This window comes from Gopherus evgoodei, chromosome 12, assembly GCF_007399415.2.
Source record: "Gopherus evgoodei ecotype Sinaloan lineage chromosome 12, rGopEvg1_v1.p, whole genome shotgun sequence".
In the NCBI taxonomy this organism is placed as follows: Eukaryota; Metazoa; Chordata; order Testudines; family Testudinidae; genus Gopherus; species Gopherus evgoodei.
Window position 1 is genome coordinate 11,251,491 of NC_044333.1, and position 22,733 is coordinate 11,274,223.

At 44.9% G+C, this 22,733-nt stretch overlaps 1 protein-coding gene across 4 annotated transcripts in view; it reads left to right on the forward strand.

Annotated features, from left to right (window-relative positions):
* The window catches only part of ESRP2 (epithelial splicing regulatory protein 2), a 66,837-nt gene extending 65,322 nt beyond the window's left edge, over nucleotides 1-1,515 (forward strand). For all 4 annotated transcript variants that reach the window (XM_030582077.1, XM_030582076.1, XM_030582079.1 and 1 more), the window contains one exon: nucleotides 209-1,515. Coding sequence is in view for 1 of the 4 variants with exons in the window: in XM_030582079.1 (XP_030437939.1) it covers nucleotides 209-367 (159 nt within the window). In the remaining 3 variants the exon portion in view is untranslated. The remainder of the gene's footprint in view (nucleotides 1-208) is intronic.
* The last annotated feature ends 21,218 nt before the right edge of the window (nucleotides 1,516-22,733 follow it).

Here is a 22,733-nt window from a genome sequence, read left to right on the forward strand (position 1 = left end):
TTCTCCTCCAGACTTGGCTGTTTGTAGCCACAATGATCTGAAGCTTGGCAGATGAAGTGTTTTTATGTATAAAACTCTGAACTGCCTTTCTGTTGATCTAAAGCAATTAAAGAAACCAGTAGGAGTACATAGTTAGGGACAGAGCCTACATCTGTGGTCTTAGCTTTTAAGTTTCTTTTCCCCCTCCCTTGTGTTCTTATTCCTGCAGCTCCACACAGATTCCATTCTCGTGCTTTACAACTTTAGTGGCCAGCCCAGTGGAGAAGCGTTGGTGACTTTTCCAAGCCTGGACCTGGCTAAGAAAGCAGTGGCTGAGAAAAATGGACAGCTCCTGGGAAGTCGCTATATAGAACTCTATCTGGTCTAACCAAAAGACTCTTGAGGGGAGGGGGGAGGGAGAAGAAAGGGAAGGGAAGTAATATTAAACACTATGCCTTTTAATAAAACAAAGTCTTCCCTTGCTATCCACACAGCAGTAAATGTGCCTTCTCAGCCTGCATGGTAGGTTGCAGGAGTGATACTTGTTCCTGTATTTAATTTGAAAAATCTCCTGCCCTGCACCAAAAAGAGAAATAAAAACTATATCACAAATTTCCTTAAGAAAGAGAAGGAAGATTGATTTCAGGATACTTGTTGAAATGCTGCCACCCAGTTAACCCGTGAAGCAATCCAAGAGCACTTCAGCTATCACAGCCCCGGGGGGGGCTTAATTTTTGTTCTGTAGTGTTTGAAGTGGAAAGTGAAATTTGGTTTGTTCAGATTCTTTTGTTTTAGGTTTTAAGAATTTACTCTCAGCAAAATGTCTCCAGAAAGGGCTGCTGAAACTTGCAGCTTTCCCAAATTGTAGCATAAATCCTATTGGATTTTTTTGTTGTTGCTTTCCTTAACTGGAAAATACCCAGGATGCCATATCCAAATGGAATAGGAGAAGCTGCTTCTTGTCATTGTGTTGTGTAATGCAAAAGCCATATCAGTCTTTCCTACCAACATACATGCTGCCAATGTGTGAAGCAAAAAGAACCCCAAACTTTTAATTTCTACAGGACAAAAATGGCACATAAACATTGAGTACTAGTAAGTTATATTTTTTATTTAAGCATAATAGCTTTCAGATACTGTATTAAAGATTTCGCTCTAGTTTATGTGCATGCAATTTGTTTACATCTTTAAACTACTTTATTTGTATATTATGAAGCAACAAAATTGTTGAAATCTAAGCCTTCTAGTGCATGCATTTTTCCTTTCTTTGTGTGTATATACATAAGCTAGAAAAACTAGTTTGTCATGTAGCATGTGTTTAAGAAGACATCTGCTGTAGAAGCACTAAATGATTTTGTTTTTACTGTGCCTTAATTCAAGCCTATTCAAAGTGCAATACCAGCAGAGCAAAATGTCATGAGTCCTGTTGTGACAGGCTCATGGATGTCTGTGTACACTGATCTTTTTTTAGTTGGTGTACAATTTGAGTTGTACTGAAAAGAATGAATGATGTATGCTTCTTTATATTACAACAAATAAAAGAGATGCTTACAATGTGTGTTGGCTTATTAAGTGCCTCTGTTCCTTCATCCAAACACATCAAGGTGATGTAGACACTAAAGTGTTGGTGGTATGACTATTGCTTAGGATATCTTGCTGATAGAGAATACTGAAATACATTATGCGTATAAAAGGTAAGCTTGTTTGTTTATTCTACAATAGCTAATCATAGCTCACAGCGGGGACCCCTAAACTAAGCCATAGAATATGGCTAGTAGTCATCCAAGTAGTTAGCTCAGAAGTAATACAAAATAGTCAGGCCCAGTCTTTTGTAAAAGAAACAATGCAGAGAGTTTTTGGCAAGTAGCTGTATCTCAGCCTTCATGTGTTCAGATGGTGTTTTGAAAGAGAACCCAAATCAAAAAGGTGGCTTGACAGTATCAAATTCATTAGTAGTTCATTGCAATTTTACTGTAAATATCTAACACCTCACTGCCATAACTGGAATTGCAGGAAGCTTCTGATGCAGTTGAGACTTCCAGCTTTCTACCTCTTAATAAATGTCATTAACTCAAGTTGTGTAGCCCATCAACAAATTATTTTTCTAAGTACACTGTGTGTATGTATATTTTGTAAAACAAATTCAGATTTTGCAGTCTTGGAATCAAGCATACATGGATTTTGTAAAACAATTCATTTTCTAGATATATAACTTGTAGTACAGTTTCATGAAGGCACATAATGAGTACATAGGAGATTTAGTCCTTTTCAGTTAATCCAGGCAAGTGAAATGTGGCTAGTAGCAAACAGGTGAAATGAGAAATTGCAAATTTGTGATCATTTTCCCCCTTGCTCTTACTATGCTTGATCAAGATAGCTTTGTTGTTGCTTGGATTCCAGCACCACAGAAGAGGCTCTAATTGGGAAGCTGGTGTAATCCAGGAGTGAGTCAGGAGACCCGAGTTCTATTCCAGCTCTGTCACTGACCCACCCTCTGTAACTGAGGTAAAGTGAGCATGTGAGTTGATGTCCCCTCTTTCTTTTAAAAGAAGAAACTGGTGGTGGTCCAGCAAGTCCCATAAGAGTTCCCCTACCCTCTTCCCCTGATCTGACCATCAGGATGTGCTTCAAAGTTTATCTAGTTACTTGGGCTTTAGGGGAGGAAGGGGCTTGATGTGGGCTGAAGTGTGCATGTGTAAGTGTGCATTCTGTTGATCTGATGGAGATCAAAAATTGTTTAGGGCTGTTGGGGTCAGTGATGGTTTTAGTTTGATATTTACCTGCCGCATCTGCAGGTTTGGCTGATCATGGCTCCCACTGGCTGAGGTTCACAGCTCCAGGCCAATGGGGGCTGCGGGAAGTGGCGCGAGCAGAGGGATGTTTTGGCAGCTGCTTTCTGCCGCCCCCATTGGCCTGGAGCGGTAAACCTCGGCCAGTGGGAGCCACGATTGGCCTAACCTGCAGACACGGGAGGTAAACAAACCAGGCGGGCTGCGTGCCAGAGGTTGCTGATCCCTGCACTAGCCAGTTCATTAGTGTGTTGCATCCTGCCACACACTCCAGGTGGCAAGAATCCACCATGTCGTCATTTTTGCACTCAGTTAAAACAGCTTATTTTCTTCTTAACTTCCTTTATAAAACTTCTGGCTGTAAATTATGTGAACCTGATGCTTAAATCTATTTATAAACAACTTTACAGCAACTTCCATTGTTGTCTGTATGCTATTCCACTCCGCCCTTAACAGGTTAGGAAATCTGAACCATAGCTCAGCTGCTGTAGCTCTCTACCTTCCTTCAAAATAATGATCTGGAAGCTAATGCCAAACCCTTTGCTGTGTGTAAATGCCTCACAGTTTGAAATGTTAGTCTTTGATTTAAAACCCATATTATGAGAATCCTGCTGCCAGCCATCTCTGTGAAGTGGTAACATTTTCACTTGGAATATTTAAGCCACTGGAATCTGGCTGACACAAGCTGTAGTTAGATGTGACTCAAGCTTGTTTGTGTCTGCTGGGTGTATAAATATTAAACACGCAGGGCTCTTGATAGGGTGGTAATTACGGTTGCCAACTTTGTAATATTTAAAAACTAGACTCTCCAGCAGGAGTGCCAGAACCTCCCCTAAGCCCACCCCTTCCCCCCGAGGCCCTATCCCTTCCCTCCCAAGGTCATGCCTCCATTTGCTTCTCTTCCTCCTCCCTCCCTATCACTTGCTGCTTTTCCCATCTCCCTCATTCCCCTCTGCCTGGGTCAGGAGGGACCTACCTGCAGAGCCAGAGCTGGGAGCTGCAGCCGCCTGACGGAGATAAGAGGCAGCGCCAGCTGAGCAGGGGCTGGGGTGGGTGATGACCCAGCCCCTCCTCACATCCACTAACTGGGCTTTGAGTATCAGGTCAGTAGATCTGGCCGGACACTGTCTGGTACACTTCAACTGGACTTTCCAGTTGAAAAATGGGCACCAGATGACCCTCGTGGTAGTGGTGGTTTCTTTTAAAGATGTTAATGACAAATAATCACCTTTTCAAAAAGGGTGAATGGAAAAATGTCTATGGTAGGGTAAGGCTCCAGTAGCCCAGTAGAGAAGAGAAGCTATTTGTGAATACACTTGTACTTCGTTCTTTGGGTTGCAGAGGAAACACTGTCTGGTCTTGTCTAAAATTATCCAGTTGAAGGAGGGAGAAAGACTATTGTAAACCACAGGTAGGGGAAGCAACAACTTCTCAGCTAAATTTATACTATGTAAAATATACCCTCTCAAGCTTAACTAAAAGAATGTTACTGATTTTGTTCTTTGAGGGACGGATCTTATGCATAAACTCTAAAAGGTCCTTCCATGCATTAAAGGCAACATAAAGATGAATAGAAGAAGCTAGTATTGCGCCATAGAAACAGGCACCTTTGGAGGAGCGGCTAGTGATGGATTCTAATTCTGACTCTTTGAATTTCTTCATTCTGCATCTGCTTGGTATGTGTCAATAGCAATTCATGACTCTAAAGAGTTAAGAACGTTCTTTAGTTTTAATCTATTTGTTTGCCTTTTTTCCACCTCAGCCATTCCCATATAATATTTGGCTTCTCTGCACTTGTTCACTGATTGCGGTTTGGCTATATCAAATGCAATGCTGATGGATGGTGTATTTTGCTAGTGCCAGTTATAGCAAGATTGCTTTATACCTCTGTTTGTCCCTGGAGCTTGGAACAAAGGGAGGAGAACTCCAAGTTTTTTCTTACATTACATATCTACCAGAAAGAACTCCGCCCCCCAGGAGAACATAAGAATGACCATACTAGCCTGGTCTTATGATGGTGGCCAGTGCCAGAAGATTCATAGTGAATGAACAGAACAGGGCAATTTTCATTGATCCATCCCCTGTCAACCAGTCCTAGCTTCTGGAAGCAAGAGGTTGGACCCCCGAACATGGGGTTGCATCCTGACTAATAGACACTGAGGGACCTAGCCTCCATGAATTTATCTAATTCTTTTTAAAATCCAGTTATACTTTTGGCCATCACAATATCCCCTGGCAACAAGTTTCATGGGTTGACTCTGCATTGTGTGAAGTATTTTCTAATGTTTGTTTTAAACTTGCTGCTTATTTATTTCAGTGTGGGACCCCAGTTCTTGTGTTATGTGAAGGAGTAAATAACACCTTTTTTTTATGATTTTATAGACATCTATCATATTCCCCACTTACTCATCTCTTTTCAAACTGAACATTCCCAGTCTTTTTAATCCTCATATGGAAGTTGTTCCATACCCCTCCTCATTTTTGTGGCCCTTCTCTTTTTCAATTCTATTCTCTTTTGAAATGAAGCAACTAGAACTGCATGCAGTATTCAAGGTGGGGGCATATCGTGGATTTATATAGTGGCATTATGATGATAGCTGTTTTACTAACTACCCCTTCTTAATAGTTCCTAACATTGTTTGCTTTTTTTGATTACTGCTGCATATTGAGCAGATGTTTTCAGAAAACTATCCATGATGACTCCAAGATGTTTCCTGAGTGGTAACTATTAATTTAGATGTTGTTATTTTGGAAAACATAATCCCAACTATACAGATAATGTGCATTACTTTGCATTTTATCAATATTGAATTTCATCCGCCATTTTGTTGCCCACTTAACAAGTTTTGTGAGTAACTCTTAGCAGTTAGCTATGGACTTAATTAGCTTGACTAATTTTGCATAATCTGCAAACTATGCCACCTGTCTGTTTATACCCTTTCCCCCAGATCATTTATGAATATGTTGTACACCACTGGTCCAAGCACAGATCCTTGGGTGACCTCACTGCTTATCTCTCTCCATTGTAAGAACTGACCATTTATTCCTACCCTTTATTTCCTGTCTTTTTTAACCAGTTCCTGATCCATGAGAAGACCTTCCGTCTTATCCCATGATTGCTTACTTTGTTTATGAGCCTTTGAGGCCTTCTGAAAGTCTAGTACACTATATTCACTGGATCACTCTTATCCACATGTTGACCCCCTGAAGGAATTCTTATAGATTGGTGAGGCATGATTTCCCTTTACAAAAACCATGTTGACTTTTCCCCCAACAAATCGTGTTCATCTACATGTCTGATAATTCTGTTTCTTCCTATAGTTTCAATCCATTTGCCTGGCGCTGAAGTTAGATTTAACAGCCTGCAATTGCCAGGATTGCCTCTGGAGCCATTTTTTTTTAAAATGGTATTATATTAGCTATCTTCCAGTCATCTAGTACAGAAGCTGATTTAAGCGATTAGGTTACAGAACACAAATAGTAGTTCTGCAATTTCATATTTGAGTTCCTTCAGAACTGTTGGGTGAATACCATCTGGTCCTGGTGACTTATTACTCTTTAATTTATCAATTTGTTACCAAATCTCCTTTACTGATACCTCAATCTGTGACAGTTCTTCAGATTTGTCACTTAAAAAGAATGTTTTGAGTGTGGGAATGTTTCTCACATCCTTTGCAGTGATGAGTGATGCAAAAAATTCATTGAGCTTCTCTGCAGCAGCCTTGTCTTCCTTGAGGAGTTCTTCAGCACCTCTATCATCCACTGTCCTACTGATAGTTTATTTGGCAAGCTTCCTCCTTCTGATGTACTTACAAAAACTGACAGCATTTTTTTTTCTTGTTAGTTGCTCTTCAAATTCTTTTTTGGCCTACCTAATTATACCTGACTTGCCAGAGTTTATGCTCATTTCTATTTTTCTCAGTAGAATTTGACTTTAGTTTTTAAAGGATGCCTTTTTGCCTCTTATTCTGCTGTTTAGGGAGGCACTTCTTAGTCCTCTTATTTTTTTATTATTGGGGGAATACATTCAGTTTTATCTTCTATTAGGGTGTTTTAAAATAGTGTCCATGCAGCTTGCAGAGATTTCACTCTTGTCACTGTTCCTTTTAATTCCATTTAACTAGCTTCCTCCTTTTTGTGTAGTTTCTCTCTTTGAAATAAAATGCTAATGGGTTCGGTTTCTTTGGTGTTTTTCCTCCCTATGTGGATGTTAAATTTAATATATTCATGGTTGGTATTACTGAGCCGTTCAGCTGTATTGACCTCTTGGACCAGATTTTGTGCTCCACTTAGAACTAAATCAAGAACTGACTATCCCTTTGTGGGTTCCAGGGCTAGCTGGTTCAAGAATCGGTCATTAATGACGTCTAGAAATTTTCTCTGCATCGCATCGTGCTGTGTGACATATACCCAGTGGGGGTAGTTGAAATCTCCCATTATTGGTGGTGGTTGTGTTTTGTTTTTTGTTTTTTGTTTTTTTTTGTAGTCTCTCTAATCGCCCTGGACATTTCACAATCACAATACTATCCGGGTTAGATGCTCAGTAGTATATTCCTACTGCTATACTCTTGTTGTTCAAGCATGGAATTTCTATCCATAGAGATTTTATCGTACAGTTTGATAAATTTAAATTGTCTTATATTTGATGATATGCTTTCTTTCACATATAATGCAGCTCCCCCAGGAGTATGACCTGCTGCTTGGTCATGCCTATATATTTTGTACCCTAGTATTAACTGTATCCAGGGCTGGCTTTCGGCCGATTCCCCCAAATCGGGCCTCGTGCCGAAAAGGGTCCCGTGCCCTAAACAAGAGCAGCTAACTTAGGCGTCTTTTTAATTGTTACTCACCTGGCGGTGCTCTGGGTCTTTGGCAGAATTTTGGCGGTGGGTCCTTCAGGTGCTCAGGGTGAGGGTGGGGATATGGGGGGGGTGCATGGGGTTGGGGGGAGCTGGGGATGTGGGGAGGGTGCAGGAGTCAGGGCAGAGGGCTGGGGGCATGTGAAGGGGTGCAGGTGTCAGGGCAGATGTGGGGGCTGGGTATGTGTGTGGGGTGCTAGAGTCAGGGTTGGGGTTGTGGTGGGGGCTGAAGGACTCAAGCAGAGGGCTGAGTGTGTATGAGGGAGGTACAGGGCTCAGGGCAGGGGCCTGGGGAGTGTGCGGGTCTCGTGGCAGAGGGCTGTGGGGGGGGGTCAGGGCTCAGGGAAGAGAACTGGGTGACTGCCCCCCACCAACTCCCTCACCCCTTGTCCCTTGACTACCCCCTCCTGGGACCCCACCCCCATCTAAGCCTCCCTGCTCCTTGTCCCCTGACTGCCCCCCTAGCACCCTACCTGTCCCTTGACTGCCCAGACACTTATCCACACCTCCACCCTCAGACTGACTCCTGGGACTCCCATGCCTATCCAACTGCCCCCTGACAGGACCCCCAGAACTCCCGATCCATACACCCCCCCCAGCTCTTTGTCCCCTGACCACCCCCTCCAGAGACCTCCCCCACCCTAACTGCCCCCCAGGACCTTCCTTGCTCCCTGTCCCCTGACTGCCCTGACCCCTATCCACTCCTCACCCCCTGACAGACCCTGGGACTCCCATGCCCCCTCTAAACCCTCCCCCGCTCCCTGACTGCCTCCTCCAGAGACTCCCCTGCCCCTAAACACCTTGCCTGGGATCCCACTCCTTGTACAACCCACTCTGCCCTCTGTCACCTGACTGCCTCTACCCCTTCGCCAACTCTACCCCTTACCATGAGGCTCCAAGCAGAGCCAGATATGCTGCCTTGTGGGAGCGCGCAGCCCCGCCCCTCAGAGTGCTGCATGCATGGCGGCAGGGTTCTGGGTGAGCAGAGAGCATGTCTGCCTCCCCATGGAACCAAACACTGCCCCATGGGAGCATGCGCTCTGGCCCCCAGAATGCTGCACATGCAACGGCAGGGCTCCAGGGGAGGAGGGAAGGCAGGGGAGGGGCCAGCAGCTTGCTGCACTCAGCCAGGTGCGCTGGCCTGGGAATGCGGATCCCATGGCTTGCCGTGCCAGGAGAGTGGAGCCATTTGCCTTCCCCATGCGCACGCCTATGCTTCTGCTCTCTGCCCCTCTGGGGGGAGCGGAAGGCAGAGGGGAGTGGGTCGGACTGGGCAGGATTTTTAAAGGCACGCTGGAGTCCTGGCAGGCAGAAGCATGCCATTAAAAATCGGCTCACGTGCTGTCTTTGGCATGTGTGCCATAGGTTGCCAATCCCTGGTATAGAGTATCTCCTTCAATAAATCCTCTCCTCAGGGGTGTGTCTGTCTAAACTGTGTGCTGGGTTTCCCCCATACCTTAGTTTATACACTCCTCTGTGAAATATGATTCTGTTTTGGTTTAGGTAGAGCTCATCCTTCCCCTATGATCTCCTCCTTTCACAAAAGGTTTCCCAGTTCCTAATAAATGTAAATCCCACCACTATTGTCTTATCTACGCATTGAGATCTTGCGGATCTGCCTGTTTTACTAGCCCTCTGCATGCAACTAGAAGCATTTCAGATAATGCTACTGTAGAGATCCTGGACTTTGAATCTGATCTAACCATCTAAATTTAGCTCCAGGACCTCTCTCCTGCCTTTCTCTATGTCATTGGTATGTATAGGCATAGGTGACGTGACCCCTCCCTCTCTCTCTCTCACACACACATATAAAATTCCTGGTAGAGTAGAGTTGGGCTGAGTGTGGCAGAAGGGACAGGCCTGGGAAAGGCACAAGCAGTGCGCACTCCTGCTGGTGCCCAGAGTAGGGAAATGAGAGAAGGCTGGCAGCACAGCTCTCTCCCAGAGAGGTCGCCAGGAAGCCTGCTGAGTCCTATCCCTTTCCTGCCAGCCAGCAGCCAGTTAGCTGCTTGAGTATATGTCTGGATGGACAGATGTGCAGAAGGGAGCTTGAAGAATCAGTTGCGGGGATGGAGAGAGGCGGTGGGGCCCAAGGGAGCTGGGGAGGCAGCAGGGGTTACAAGTTTGCCCAGAGTGGGTGATAGGCCCATGTGCCGTGGTCAAGAGGGTGTTGCTGGAGGATGCCTGGGCAGTCACCAGGGAGTTGACCATGGCTCCTGTGGTGAGAGGAGGCTTGCCATTGTGCACTCCCACTCCCACTATCAGCAGTTACCAATCTCCTCTGTGTACTGCAATCACTGGCACCTTCCCTGCCCTGCACATACATCTGTCTAGCTATCTTGAGAGGTTGGTAACCTTTTACACCTGACAGACAATTCACCCAGCAGTTTTCCTGCTCATCACAGGCCCAAATATGTATATTTTTAATAATTGAATCCCCAATTACTATTACCCATTTCTTCCTAATAACAGGTTTCCCCTGCCCCAAAGAGGTATCCTCTGTATGAGAGATACCATTACAACATCCAGAAGGGGAAGGTCCTACCTATGGGATCATTTTCCTCTGCTCCAGCTTGGTGTCTTCCTTCCCCAAGACTTACATCCTCCTCAATATCACAGAGCCTGTCAGACTAAACGGGGGGAGGAGGTCCTGGAAAATCACCTCAACATACCTTTCTGTCTCCCTTAGCTCATCCAGTTCTGACACTCTGGTCTCAAGAGCCCATCCTCTGTCTCTGAGGGCCATCAGTTGCTTGCAACAGATGCAAGCATCCCACATGCCAGGTAATCATATATGCAGCATTCAGGGCAATACATGGGATAGCCCTCCAGCCCCCTCTGCTGCTGGACTTCAGCCTGCATTTAAAAACAAACAAACAAACAAAAAACCTTGGGGGAGTAGTTATTGGCCTAAGTTTTCTGAGTATGTTTGTTAGGTGTATCTGCCTCTCTCACACCCTCTCTAAACTCCCCTCTTCACTAGCTTTTTGGGTTGCATAGGAACTGTTTTTTTAAACCTCTGTTGTGAGTTAAGCCTGCGGGTCCTAAAGGGATTAAGGATGAAAGGGGTAGCACATTGGAACTGGTTGGTAACCTCTTGGCTTGGCTAGCAAGGATCTTGGCTTAGCACACAGCCCCCCCCCGCCCAACCAGACCACCTATAAACTGCAAGCAAGCAGATGACGCACTCAGACCAGGGGTTGTGCAGCACTCCTCCTTCACCTGGAGAACTCCCTCACAAAACTCCTTTTGCTGCTCTTTGCAAGAGGACAGTTAAAGGGAAAGTCTCACTCACTCATGTAGAAAGCCTGAAAGGTACTTCCAGGCTCCCCATTTTAATCTTGATTTGTAAATATTCAGTACCACATTTCCTGTCTTGGAAGTAAACAAACTTTGCAAATATTATGCACCCCTATAAAATCTGGGAGGGGGGGGTAAGGTGTGAAAATAGTGTGCCGCATGGAGAGAGGAGACTGTTACAGGGAGGAGAATGTCTCCCTTACTTCCCTTGTGCCTACACCACTGTATTTATGGCTAGACTTGTTCTGGCTATGTTTTCCAAATGGACTTCTTCCTGGCCTCTGTAGCAACCTGAATGGAGGCACACAGGTTGCAGGAGGTGTGAAGAAGTCAATATAGCATGTGGAGCTCTCCACCCCCAAACTTCTTAGTAAAGCACCAGTTTCATTTACATGCAAAAGGGATAATAACTTTGCCCTTTGAGGTTTTGGAACCCTAAGAAATGGCCGTGCATGCTTACAGCCGATAGCTGGATGTTCAGCTTCCTGGCTCGCACGTAGAAATGCAGGGTGGGTGCACAGGTCTACATGTGCAGGACCTGTGAGCCTGTAGGTAGACAGGGTTGCCAAGTTTTGCATGCCTGGTGCATTCAGCTAAGCAATAGGATTGGCTGAAATTGCAGCTGAGGGCCAGCAGAGGTCGCACTAGTCATGCTTCCCAGGCTAGGTGACCGCAGGGAAGGAAGAGGCAGGTGTGTGTCACCCCTGTACCCTCAGCAGACACCCAGCCTCCCCTGAGAGTCCCCGCTGGCTTCCCTCAGACACCCAGCAGCCCCTGCACCTTCATCAATTCCAGCTCCCACTCCCTATTCCTTACTCTCCTTCCCACTACTCACAGCAGGCACCCAACCTCCAGTTCCCTGCAGCTTCATGCCTGCCCCTGCCCTGGCCCCACCCCAGCTGAGGGCATTTTCTGGATATTAGCATGAAATGTAACACCTGGAACTGGCATACAAGATGACAGGTTTATGTGTGAAATGAATCCAATGCAATCAGGGCCGGCTTTAGGATAATTCCACCAATTCCCCCGAATCGGGCCCCGCGCCCAGTGAGTATCCCTTCCCTGGCTAGAGGTGCCTTTTTAATTTTTACTCACCTGGCGGCGCTCTGGGTCTTCGGCAGCACTTCGGCGGTGGGTCCTTCACTTGTTCTGGGTCTTCGGCGGCGGGTCCTTCAGTGCCGCCAAAAATCTGGAGTGACTGAAGGACCCACCGCCGAAGTGCCGCTGAAGACTCGGAGCACCGCCCAATGAGTACAAGCCCCATGTGTTGTTTTTTACGTGTGGCCTTTTTTTTTTTTTTTGGTCTTCCCTGCCTGGGCCCTGTCAAAACTGTTCGAATTGGGCCCCGCACTTCCTAAAGCTGGCCCTGAATGCAGTTGAAGATGGGGAGTTGCTGTAGTGTAGCCCAGCAGTTCTCAACCTTTTTCTTTCTGAGCCCCGCCCGCCCAAATGTTGCAAAAATTTGAGGGCCACGGGGTGCCTCGCTTCAGCCAGTGGGCGGGGGGAAGAGCCTTGGGGCTTCAGTCACATGAGTGGGTGGCAGGGGTTTGAGGCTCCAGACTTCAGTCACCAGGTAGGGGTAGGGAGCCTCTGCACTTTAGACCCATGGAGGTGCTGGGTTTCAGCCCGGTAGCTTCTGTCCAGGCTTTAGCCCTGCAGGGAGCACTGGGGCTCTGAGCTTCAGCCCCAAGGCTCTGCTCCTGGCTTCAGCCCTGCAGCAAGTGCCAAGGCAGATAGCTCAGTGGTTTGAGCATTAGCCTGCTAAACCCAGGGGTTGTGAGTTCAATCCTTGAGGGGGCCGTTTAGGGATCAGGGGCAAAAATCTGTCAGGGCTGGTCCTGCTTTGAGCAGGGGATTGGACTAGATGACCTCCTGAGGTGAAATTCTATGATTTCAGCCCCATGGGGGTGCTGGGCTTGGGATTTTATCCCTGGGGGGGGGACTGCTCAGAGTCAGGGCTCCCCTCAGCTCCACTCCTGGTTTCAGCCCTAAGGCCCCCTGAAACTGGCTCATGGTCCCCCCAGGGGGCTGCAGACCCTGGTTAAGAACTGCTGGTGTAGAGTAACACCTTCACATTGAAACTAAACCAACCTGCCTCTCCACAAAGACCGAAAAAGTCAGGAGTGCTAACCCAAACTATTAAATCATGATGAGGTTAATTTTTTACTTGTCCGGTTTGAGCAGCTAGAGGTCACTTGAAAATACAACCTAAGTTTCTCCACAATAGAGTTACCAACCTTCTAACAGCACAAAACTGAACACCCTCGCCCTGCCCCTCCCCCGAGGCCCCACCTTCCACTCACTACATTCCCCCTCCCTCAGTGATTTGCTCTGCCCCACCCTCACTCAGTTGCACTGGGCTGGGGCAGGGGGTTGGAGTGCAGGAGGGGGTGAGGACTCTGGTTGGGGGTGTGGGCTCGGGGTGAGGGGATGAGGAGTTTGGGGTCCAGGAGGGAGTTCCAGGCTGGGGGGTGGGGCTGAGGGATTCGGAGTTCGGGAGTGGGGTGCGAGTGAGGTAGGTAGGGTGACCAGACGGGATGAAGAAAATATCGGGACACATGGGGGGGTGGGGAAGTCCTGCTGGCAGAGCAAAAAAAGAAAAAAAAAAGTGGGGAGTCCCGGAGTCCTGCTGGCGGGGAGAGAGAGAAAAAAATAACAGAATCCTGGAGTCCCACCAGCAGGAACAGAACAGAACAAAACAAAACAAAAAAAGGAGTGCAAAATATCGGGACAAATTGCATCCTGACCAAACATTGATTGGGATCCGGGACAAATGCCATGAGGGGAAAGGGGGAAAAAAAAAAAAAAGAGATTTTTCTCAAAATAACATGAGTCCACCAGCTGAGGCTTTAAAACACTTACTATGAGAGTTGGTGCTGCCGTGTAGATGGCTTGTACATCCAGCATTGTAGCACACTGAAAATAGTGAATTTCACTCTGTAACAGGACGGTAGTGCTCCCTTTTCTTTTTGATATGTTCCTCCTAAGATCTATATTCACATTTGGTATTTGAACGTTCCTTTGCGTTGTAAAGAGTTAAATCTTGTGAAATGAAGCAGTCCCATTTAATTGGGGCTGGTGCAGCTTCAATTAAACTGGCCCATCCAGGCAAATGTAAGTCAGCTGTGTATACCACTGCACAGAAAAGAGTCTGCTAAAGCACAAGGAAGAGAGTTTGTTTGTCATTTCAGAGCAACAGTATTTTAAGTGCCAGAGATCTCAAGTAAAAATAATGAGTTCTGAAAGTTGAAAGCCTTTTTGCTCTAATACTTTTCACTCAATTTCTGGAAACAGCCTGTGTTGGAACAAGTACCAGGAATGTCTTTACCATCTTCCCTATTCAGGCTTACATTCCAAATACAGTACCTGGCAGTTTGTTGCTTCTCTGGGATTTATTGATAGATTTTATGGATGCTGTGCTTGCTTCCAAATCCAACTGCTCTCCTCAAGGAATGGAATATAAGTATGTTCATCACACTTCCTTCCAGCTACAGCTTGCATCATTTGAAAAGGTCAGCAACTTGGAGGTAAGGCCTAAATATTTCTCTGAGGCATGAATTTATTCTTTGCAACTGAATTTCTAGACTGTGGAAATTTGTGGGAAGGCTTTTAAAGACATTTCTTTCTGTACCAAGTATATTGTACACTAATATCTTCTTGGAATAAGGTTAGTAGTTTACAGAATTTTGTTAACTTGTACATCTCTCTACCACTCTAAAATAGGAACTGTCTGTGGTGAGGGTGTTGGGTTTTTGTTTGTTTTTAAATGCAGTTTATCTCACGTTAAAAAAGATTAATTCAGATGTAATGTTTTCATCTATTAAAAAGGAAAGTTGAAGTATGGGAGGGAATTGTAGTTCAGACAACTACTGTAATTTAAAGATTTACAGCTGCTGAAAGTTATTTTTCAATCTTATGCTTTTTAAAAGTCAGTTTAATCTTCTCTGGAATCACAAACACTAAAATACCTTAATCAGGTATTATTACTTGACATCTCTACAAGACAGAGTTATGATTGTTTTGGTGGCTTGACTGCATTTCTTACCTTAACACATTTGGATTTCTTTAACATTAACATTAACTCTGAAATTCCTAGATTTATAATACTTGGCTTAAGAAATAACACTTTGTAATTATTCTACTCTGGAATGCATGATGCATACTCTCAGCCTTAAGGTAAATTGTTCTTGTTTTGTTGTATGTGGGGAATTCTGTAACAGTGCCCACGAACAATGCTTAACCCATATAAAGAGAACTTCACTTTAGGATGTGTTGCAGTTTAGCCTCTTACCAAGGCTGAGAGAGCATCTTCAGCCTTAGCCTGGTTAAGAATCTTGGGGAGCAGAATACTTAACGCCCCTGGGGAATGGTTTTACTAGAGCTGCATGCAACACCATGTTCTGCTTCAGACTCTTGATGAGGTGTCATGCCAGGCTGGAAATGCTCGATCTCCCTCGTGTTCCTCACAATATAATCTCATTCTGGAACAACTCAGTTTGTGCAAGCAGGCAAAACTTCAAATCTCTCCCCAACCCCCAAATTAAACTATTTTGCTCGAGAAATTATTCTTTCTCTGGGAAATGGTGAAAAAAATTAAGGTAAAACAGCTTTTTGTAAAATTAAAATAAAAAAATTAGACCCTTATTCTGCCTCCCCATTAGTCTCTCACCATGTTAATTAAAATGGAACTTCCAAGAATTGCAATTCAGCCAGCTGTTTCCATTGATTACAAAAGTCTCATGGGACTGAATCCCAGATAGGTCTCAGGTGTAGGGCAGTGTACTGAAAACCAGTTACCCTGTATAAACTAAAACACACACTGCTTGACCCATTTTGAATAAGACCCTGCCTTCTGTTGCTATATTACAGCTTTCCTTCCTCCAGTTTGCTTATTTAGTCAGTTATTTTACTGCATACACATTCCAACAAGCATCCTGTTCCAAGAAAGTTGATATGTAATATAAAAGGAGGGTTCTGATATAGAGTGACAGCTCACTAACTAGAGTCCTGGGAAGTATCTTAGCAACTTTAGCTGCTGCTTTAAAATAGAAAATACAGACCAGTGAACTCTCTTTTAGTGAGGGAAGGGAAAGAGGACTGACTTGCAGAGTCTCTAGGACAAGCAGTGGATCTTTAAGTTGCATTGCTCAAATTTTCAGAAGGTCTTACAATTTTGTGCTTCTTGCTTACATTAATCTTTGCTGCCAGTAGATGTCCCCTTCAGACTAAAATTAGCAAATAGTAGGGCTATTGAAATTAAAAGAAGTGAGCTTTAGGCAGAGACTCCTGAAATAGTTGTAATTATAGCAAAAAGAATAATCTCCACAGGAGATGATGCACAGTAGTTTTAGTATAATTCTCCACTAGTCTTAAGGGAGAAAAGGCAGCAACTTTCTGGGAAATGCAATTCTTTCTAATTTTTGCATTTTTCCTTGTGCCTCTCCTCCTCATTCAAAAGGTACATTTGGCTGCAAGCTGGAGAAATCTGGCTGGCTGCATGTGGGAGCATTGGCACATTCATGCATATTTGGTAGGAGTGCTCTAGAACTTGGAAGTTGTGGTCTCAGATTTTGGAAATTGTTAGAAGTACTGACTCCTCCACTTTAGCCCCAAATGTTTGACTTTGTTAAAAAATAGATGGTTACAGTTACAGAGCTAGCTGCACCTCTGTCCCCCTTCTTGGAGTTCTTGAGTGCACCCCCCTCTGGTGTTACCTGGCCTCTACCTTTTCCAGTGTGGAACTGCACAGTTCTCAGACTCCTAGACTTCAAGACCAGAAGGGACCATCATGATCATCTAGTGTGACCTCCTGCACATTGCAGGCCGCACAACCTCACCCACCCACTCCTGCAAAAGGCCCATAACCTTTGGCTGAATTACTGTGTAGAACTGATAAATGAAATTGTTTTTAATTGTTCACTTTATTAATGTAACTTCTGTTCACCATTCACTACACTTGCCTACACTGTAACTTCTGTTCCATATTGTAATTCAAACCCCATTTTAAAACACTCACTCCATTTTGTAAAAGCTTCCTCCAACCTTCATTTTTGCAAACGCTGCTGTAATCTTATTAGTTTAGTTTAGATGTGTGAATGAGGTATGTATGGATGACAGAATCAACCTCCAGCCCCAGCCTGTCCTGATGAGATAAAGTTCAAATACCAAGGGCTGAAGACCTAGACAACAGCCCTAAACAAAGTAAGAAGCATCCACCCTAAAAAGAAAAGGACAACAGAAGGAATATCAAAGCCAGGTTCAAGGCTGAAAGTCACGCCTGCAATTGATGGGTGATCAATCTAAACCCAGAGGCAGCGTGACACAGCAAGACCTATAGACTTTGAATCCAAACTAAAAGCCTATAAAAAAAGAAGGGTGAGATGAGAGACTTGGGGGTAACATTCTGCTGCCAACATGGAAGGACATCAGTGCCTGCCCAACAGAGATCCAGCTTATCCTTGTGCCTGGCTTTCCTGGCCAGTTACCCGCCACAAGCTACGAACCCAAGCTACAAAATCAAGCTATGAACTTAAGCTATCTTCAGGACTGGTAACTATGCAGCAGCTGCAGAACATCTGATGGGTGTGTGTGTGTGTGTGTAGGTATTAGGTATAATGTGTGTGTATAAGAATTAAAATATTAGTTATTAGTCATAAATCAAATTATCATAATAAATGTGGCATCTTTGTCTTGTCCCCTTTAATAAGATCCTGCTTGTTTTTACTGGTCTAATATAATTGGTATAACAACTGAAGTCCTCAACTCTTGATTTTAAAGATTTCAAGTTACAGAGAATCCACCATTTGTGGGCACCTTTCCCCTCCCCCACTGCAGACTGGGCTAACGTACCCTGTGTATCAACTCTTCTTACTCCACAGATTTGATTTTCTGCCACCTGTGGTCCTTTCCTTCAGGTGCCTCTTGACCAATGTCATACAGTGACAAAACAGGCTTCCTAAAAAAAAAGCAGTGTTTACTTTGCAGTAGGAATAAAACCCTTTTGCTGTAAATGATTTAAAACAACAAAAATTCTACAGGCATGTCTGTCTTGCCTTAAGTCTTGCCATCCCCTTAACCCAGGAAGGCCTAACTTCTTCAGACCCCTCCAGTTAGGGGCAGATGTGTCTCAGTCTGAGTCTCCCAAACAGCTCTCCCCCACCCCCCCACAACTCCCCCCCAAGAGAGTGAGTTCCTTTTTAAACACCACTATAGTAGGTTGTTTCTGTTGTTTTGCTGTGTTCCAAGGTCTCTTTCTCACATCGCATTGTTCCTTAACACCCCTCAAAATTTACAGAAAAGTGGCTCAGCTGGAGCCATTCTCTTGCCTGCTTGTTTTTCCTTGCACCCTCCTATTAAATTAAACCGCTGCATTCATACAGTAAATATCCAATAAGCAGGTCCACATAACACATTCCTAAATTAGAGTAGCTCTAAATCCACAACAGCAGCTTTTACAAAAAATAAAAGCCAGGAATTTTAAAACACAAATCCAATGGAAAGAGCGGAACAAAATAACTCAGGCACTGTTTGCAAGTCTTGGATCTAAAAGAGCCAGATCTAGAGATCGTGGGAAGGAAATAAAAGGACTAAGAGAAAAGTTAAAGAGAACAAAGTGGTAATTCTTCCTTTCCTCCTGCCCCTTTACTGTTGCATGCCCTGGGTTTTTATTCAGACAGATGATGTGGGATGGCCAGCCTGGTGATCCCTGACTGAGGAGTGAGATTTGGGTGTCTTCCCTGCCCCCTTTGTCTTCAGTATCTATTCCATACACTTCCACCCCATCCCTGTCATATGTCTCTTGGTTTTTCTTTGACTATCTAGTCCTGCTACCCAGATACCGTTCTGCCACAGAGCCACTTGTCACTGGATTTCCTACCTAATGCTACACAGATACTCTTTACATTGGAAGTAAACAGGCTACCTGTCTCCCCTCCAGCAGACCTTCACAGTGTGGTTCTGTCAGTTATGGGGCACCTTCTGATGGATGACAGTTTCAAAAGGGAAAGCGCTTCTTACACTGTGTGACTCCTGTTCTTGGAGAGTATGAAATGATAAAGTGCAAGAGTCCTGATGAATATACTGTCATGCTCCATTTTGATACAAAATGTAAATGGGTTCTTGAGCCTGTTTTTGGCCCCTGGCCTTGGTGTAGTGGCTGCATCATCACATGATTCACACACCTCTGTAATCAGAAGTCCTCTTCCAACTGCTGAAAATGAAAAATAAGTTTTGTTTTACCTGCCAGTGGCTCAGTCTCATCTTCTTTTTTGAATGATCCAAGACACTTGAACTTAAAGCAAGGAGAACAGTTGGTCAAATAGTGGTAAAGATTTTGCAGAAACCTTCAAGACTTTTACTCTGCTGGTTTTGAAAAGAACAATATTTCATTTTAAAAAATGTTTTTCCTCCAACCCTGTTGTCACTGAAAAGGAGGGAAAACAATTTTTAGAGGGTATAAAAATATTTTTTAAAATAAACTGTGAAAACTTCATTTTTTTATTTTTTAAAGGCCACTTTCTTCTCTGCCCCTCTCTCTCTCCCACCTGCCCCTGGCCAATGAAAAATGTTGGTCAGTGTCACTTGGATTCTCCTCTCTGGTGGAACCAAGGTGGTTCTGCACCATGGAGTTTTGTATTCCTCTGTCAGGAGCTAGCAACAGTGAACTTGTCAGGAAGGCCAGCCAATGCTAAAATACTTTCCTAATGTCTTCTGTGCTGTCTTGCAGCCAGGAATCTGCCTCCCAAAGCCTTGGCATGCACTGCCTGCCTCATGGATGGCAGAACATACACAATGACCTGCTGTGCAGAAGAGGTACATGCAGCTTAACTATTGAACTGAAGGAACAAACTAGCAATAAACACTTCCTCTCACCCCTGTTGGACAAAAGATATTGATCTAAATGCACTATTGGGCTTTCTCAAATTGGCATTTCACAGGAATTAGACTAAAGTTTATTTAAAAATCTATACCAACTACCTTTTTTCTTAAAATGCTACTTTACAATTATTTGCAGTGTTGAAGCTATGTGGGTCCCAGGATATGAGAGAGAGAAGGTAGGTAAGATAATATTTTATTGGACCAACTGCTGTTTGGGGGAGAGGTCCAAGCTTTTAAGCTACACAGAGAAATTTCTTCAAGTCTGGAGAAGGAAGCAGACACTTTCTTCCCCAGACATGAAGAGCTCTGTGTAGCTCAAAAGCTTGTACCTTCCACCAACAGCCATTGGTCCAATAAACAATATTACCTTACCCACCATCTCTCGCATTTTACAATTAACTCCCCTTACTTCATTAAGGGACATTATACCTTCTTCAAGGTAGTAGTCTGCTTATTGTAAGTGGAGTAAAGATTTTAAAACTTTGTGTACAATTTTTTTTTGTATCAGAGGGGTAGCCATGTTAGTCTGGATCTGTCAAAGCAGCAGAGAGTCCTGTGGCACCTTATAGACTAACAGATGTTTTGGAGCATGAGCTTTTGTGGGTGAATACCCACTTGTTGGGCATCTGACGAAGTGGGTATTCACCCATGAAAGCTCATGCTCCAAACGTCTGTTAGTCTATAAGGTGCCACAGGACTCTTTGCTCCAATTTTTTTTTGGTAGGGAGATATATGATCAGTATTGTCCTCTGTGTGAGGAAAGCATGCTAGGCCTCTAAAGGCCTGGGTAAATTATCCTCTAAATACCATAAACTATTAGTCTGTCTGACACAGTATAGAGTCACAAGATCTCTTCTATCACCCAATATGCCATGTGCAATAAATACTACTTTAAATCCCTTAAAAATGGGTGGAGTTGAAAATCAGCTACTTGATAACATTGATGGAATCTAGGGGGCAGTTAGACAATGCAGACATGTTCTAATCCAGTAGTGAGAAGAAGCCGATGTGACCGTTAACTCTCAACTCTGCTTGTACCGGTAACAGGCCTTTTCTTTCTCTATATTTTCTTCCTGTGAGTAAGAGAGGGCTAAGAGCTACAGTAGCTTATGTGTTCTAATTGACGGGATGACTTCCCCGACCTTCAGACTTGCAGCTTGGTCTCTTGGCTTTCAGTAAAAGGATGTTAGCGATTGAAAAGGCTTTCAAATGCTGCAGCCTCTCATTAGAGAAAATTGGATTCCTTTCCATGTAGTAGACATGGGGCAAAGTGAGCATTCTATAACATTTCCTAAAATAGTGGCTCCTGACCCTACCTTTTTCTGGAAACTGGGCCCGTTCACTGTGCTTAAGTCTGGTGTAGAAGCCAGCTTCTGCAACTGCTGCTGCTCACCCAGTTGTGCTATCTGCTGCGTCCCACCATAGAGGGTGGACTGTTCCATATCCCAATCTCTGCTTAGCAGGACTGGGAATCTGAGCGCAACAAGCAAAATAGCAGAGAGAATCCTCCAGATTGAATGAAACATAGGCAACAGCGGACAGGCTCAATAAATATGGAGGGCAGGCAGACAAGTATCCTTACTGGAACCAGCACCAGGCTTTAAAATAATCATTTACAGCAGGGGTGGGCAAACTTTTTGGGCCGAGGGCCACATCTGGGTGGGGAAATTGTATGCAGGGGTTGGGGTGCGGGAGGGAGCGTGGTGTGCAGGAAGGGGCTCAGGGCAAGGGGTTGGGGCAGAGGAGGGGTGCAGGGTGTATGAGGGGGCTCAGGGCAGGGAGTTGGGGTGCAGGAGGCATGCGGGGTGCAGGAGGGGGCTCAGGGCAGGCAGTTGGGGTGCAGGCAGGGTTTGGGCTTCGGCGGGCGCCGCTTACCTAAAGCAGCCCTGGGGTGGCAGCGGCGCACACCAGAGCAGGCTCCCTGCACGCCTGCCCTGTCCTCTGGCCCCATGTCGCTCCAGGGCTCCATGTGTGCTGCCTTTGCCTGCCTCCGGGTACCTCCCCTGAAGCTCCCATTGGCTGCAGTTCCCTGTTCCTGGCCAATGGGAGCTGCGGGGGGCGGTGCCTGGGGGCAATGCACAGAGCCCTCTGACACACACACACACACACACACACACTTGGGGGCCACAGGGAAGTGGTGCCGGCTGCTTCTGAGAGCAGTGCGGGGCCCACGGCGCTACGGGGGGCAATCTCGTGGGCCAGATCCAAAGCCCTGAGGGGCCGGATCCAGCCCATTGGCTGTAGTTTGCCCACCCCTGATTTACAGTATGTGCAAACAACTTCTCTGTAGTGCTTCCGGTGCAGTAACCCAGCATGGAGGAGACCCCACGCAGCACATGTAACTAAACAACCCTCTAGTTACAATGCTGGAAACTTCGTTTTAAAAGAACACACCAATGTGCTTATGAAACAACTTGCTTACCAAGTATGAAGTGACCGCAGAGAGAGAGAGGAAACTGAAGCACTCTGGCTTAGCACTTAGCTCGTAGGCCTCTAAATTCATTGTGTTGTGATACGTCCATGTGCGGTAAACATTCCTCTGTAAAAATCACACATTATACCAGAAAGTTAATCAGCCCCCTCAGATATAAGCTTCTATTACTTGAGGTAAAGGAGATCTCCTTTAGCTAACAGTAGTTACAGGCTAGCATTGTTTGCCTGAGGAGCCCCACTTTGTCAGCAAGCGAGAAATTCATTTTTAATTTCTCTGGTATTAATGTTAAGTCCCAGGGAGTGGATGAATTTGACTCTATGCAGTTTGAGAACTCTGGTCCAGATTTGAAATCAGCTGGAGTTAAACACCTAAGTACCTCTCTGAGGACCTGGGCCTCTGTTTTAGAGCAGTTTTGAAGGGGAAGTACTTATAATATCTTATATCTGTAGTCTCAACCACTAGAGAGCAGCATCACACAAAGTGTGTTATAGTAGG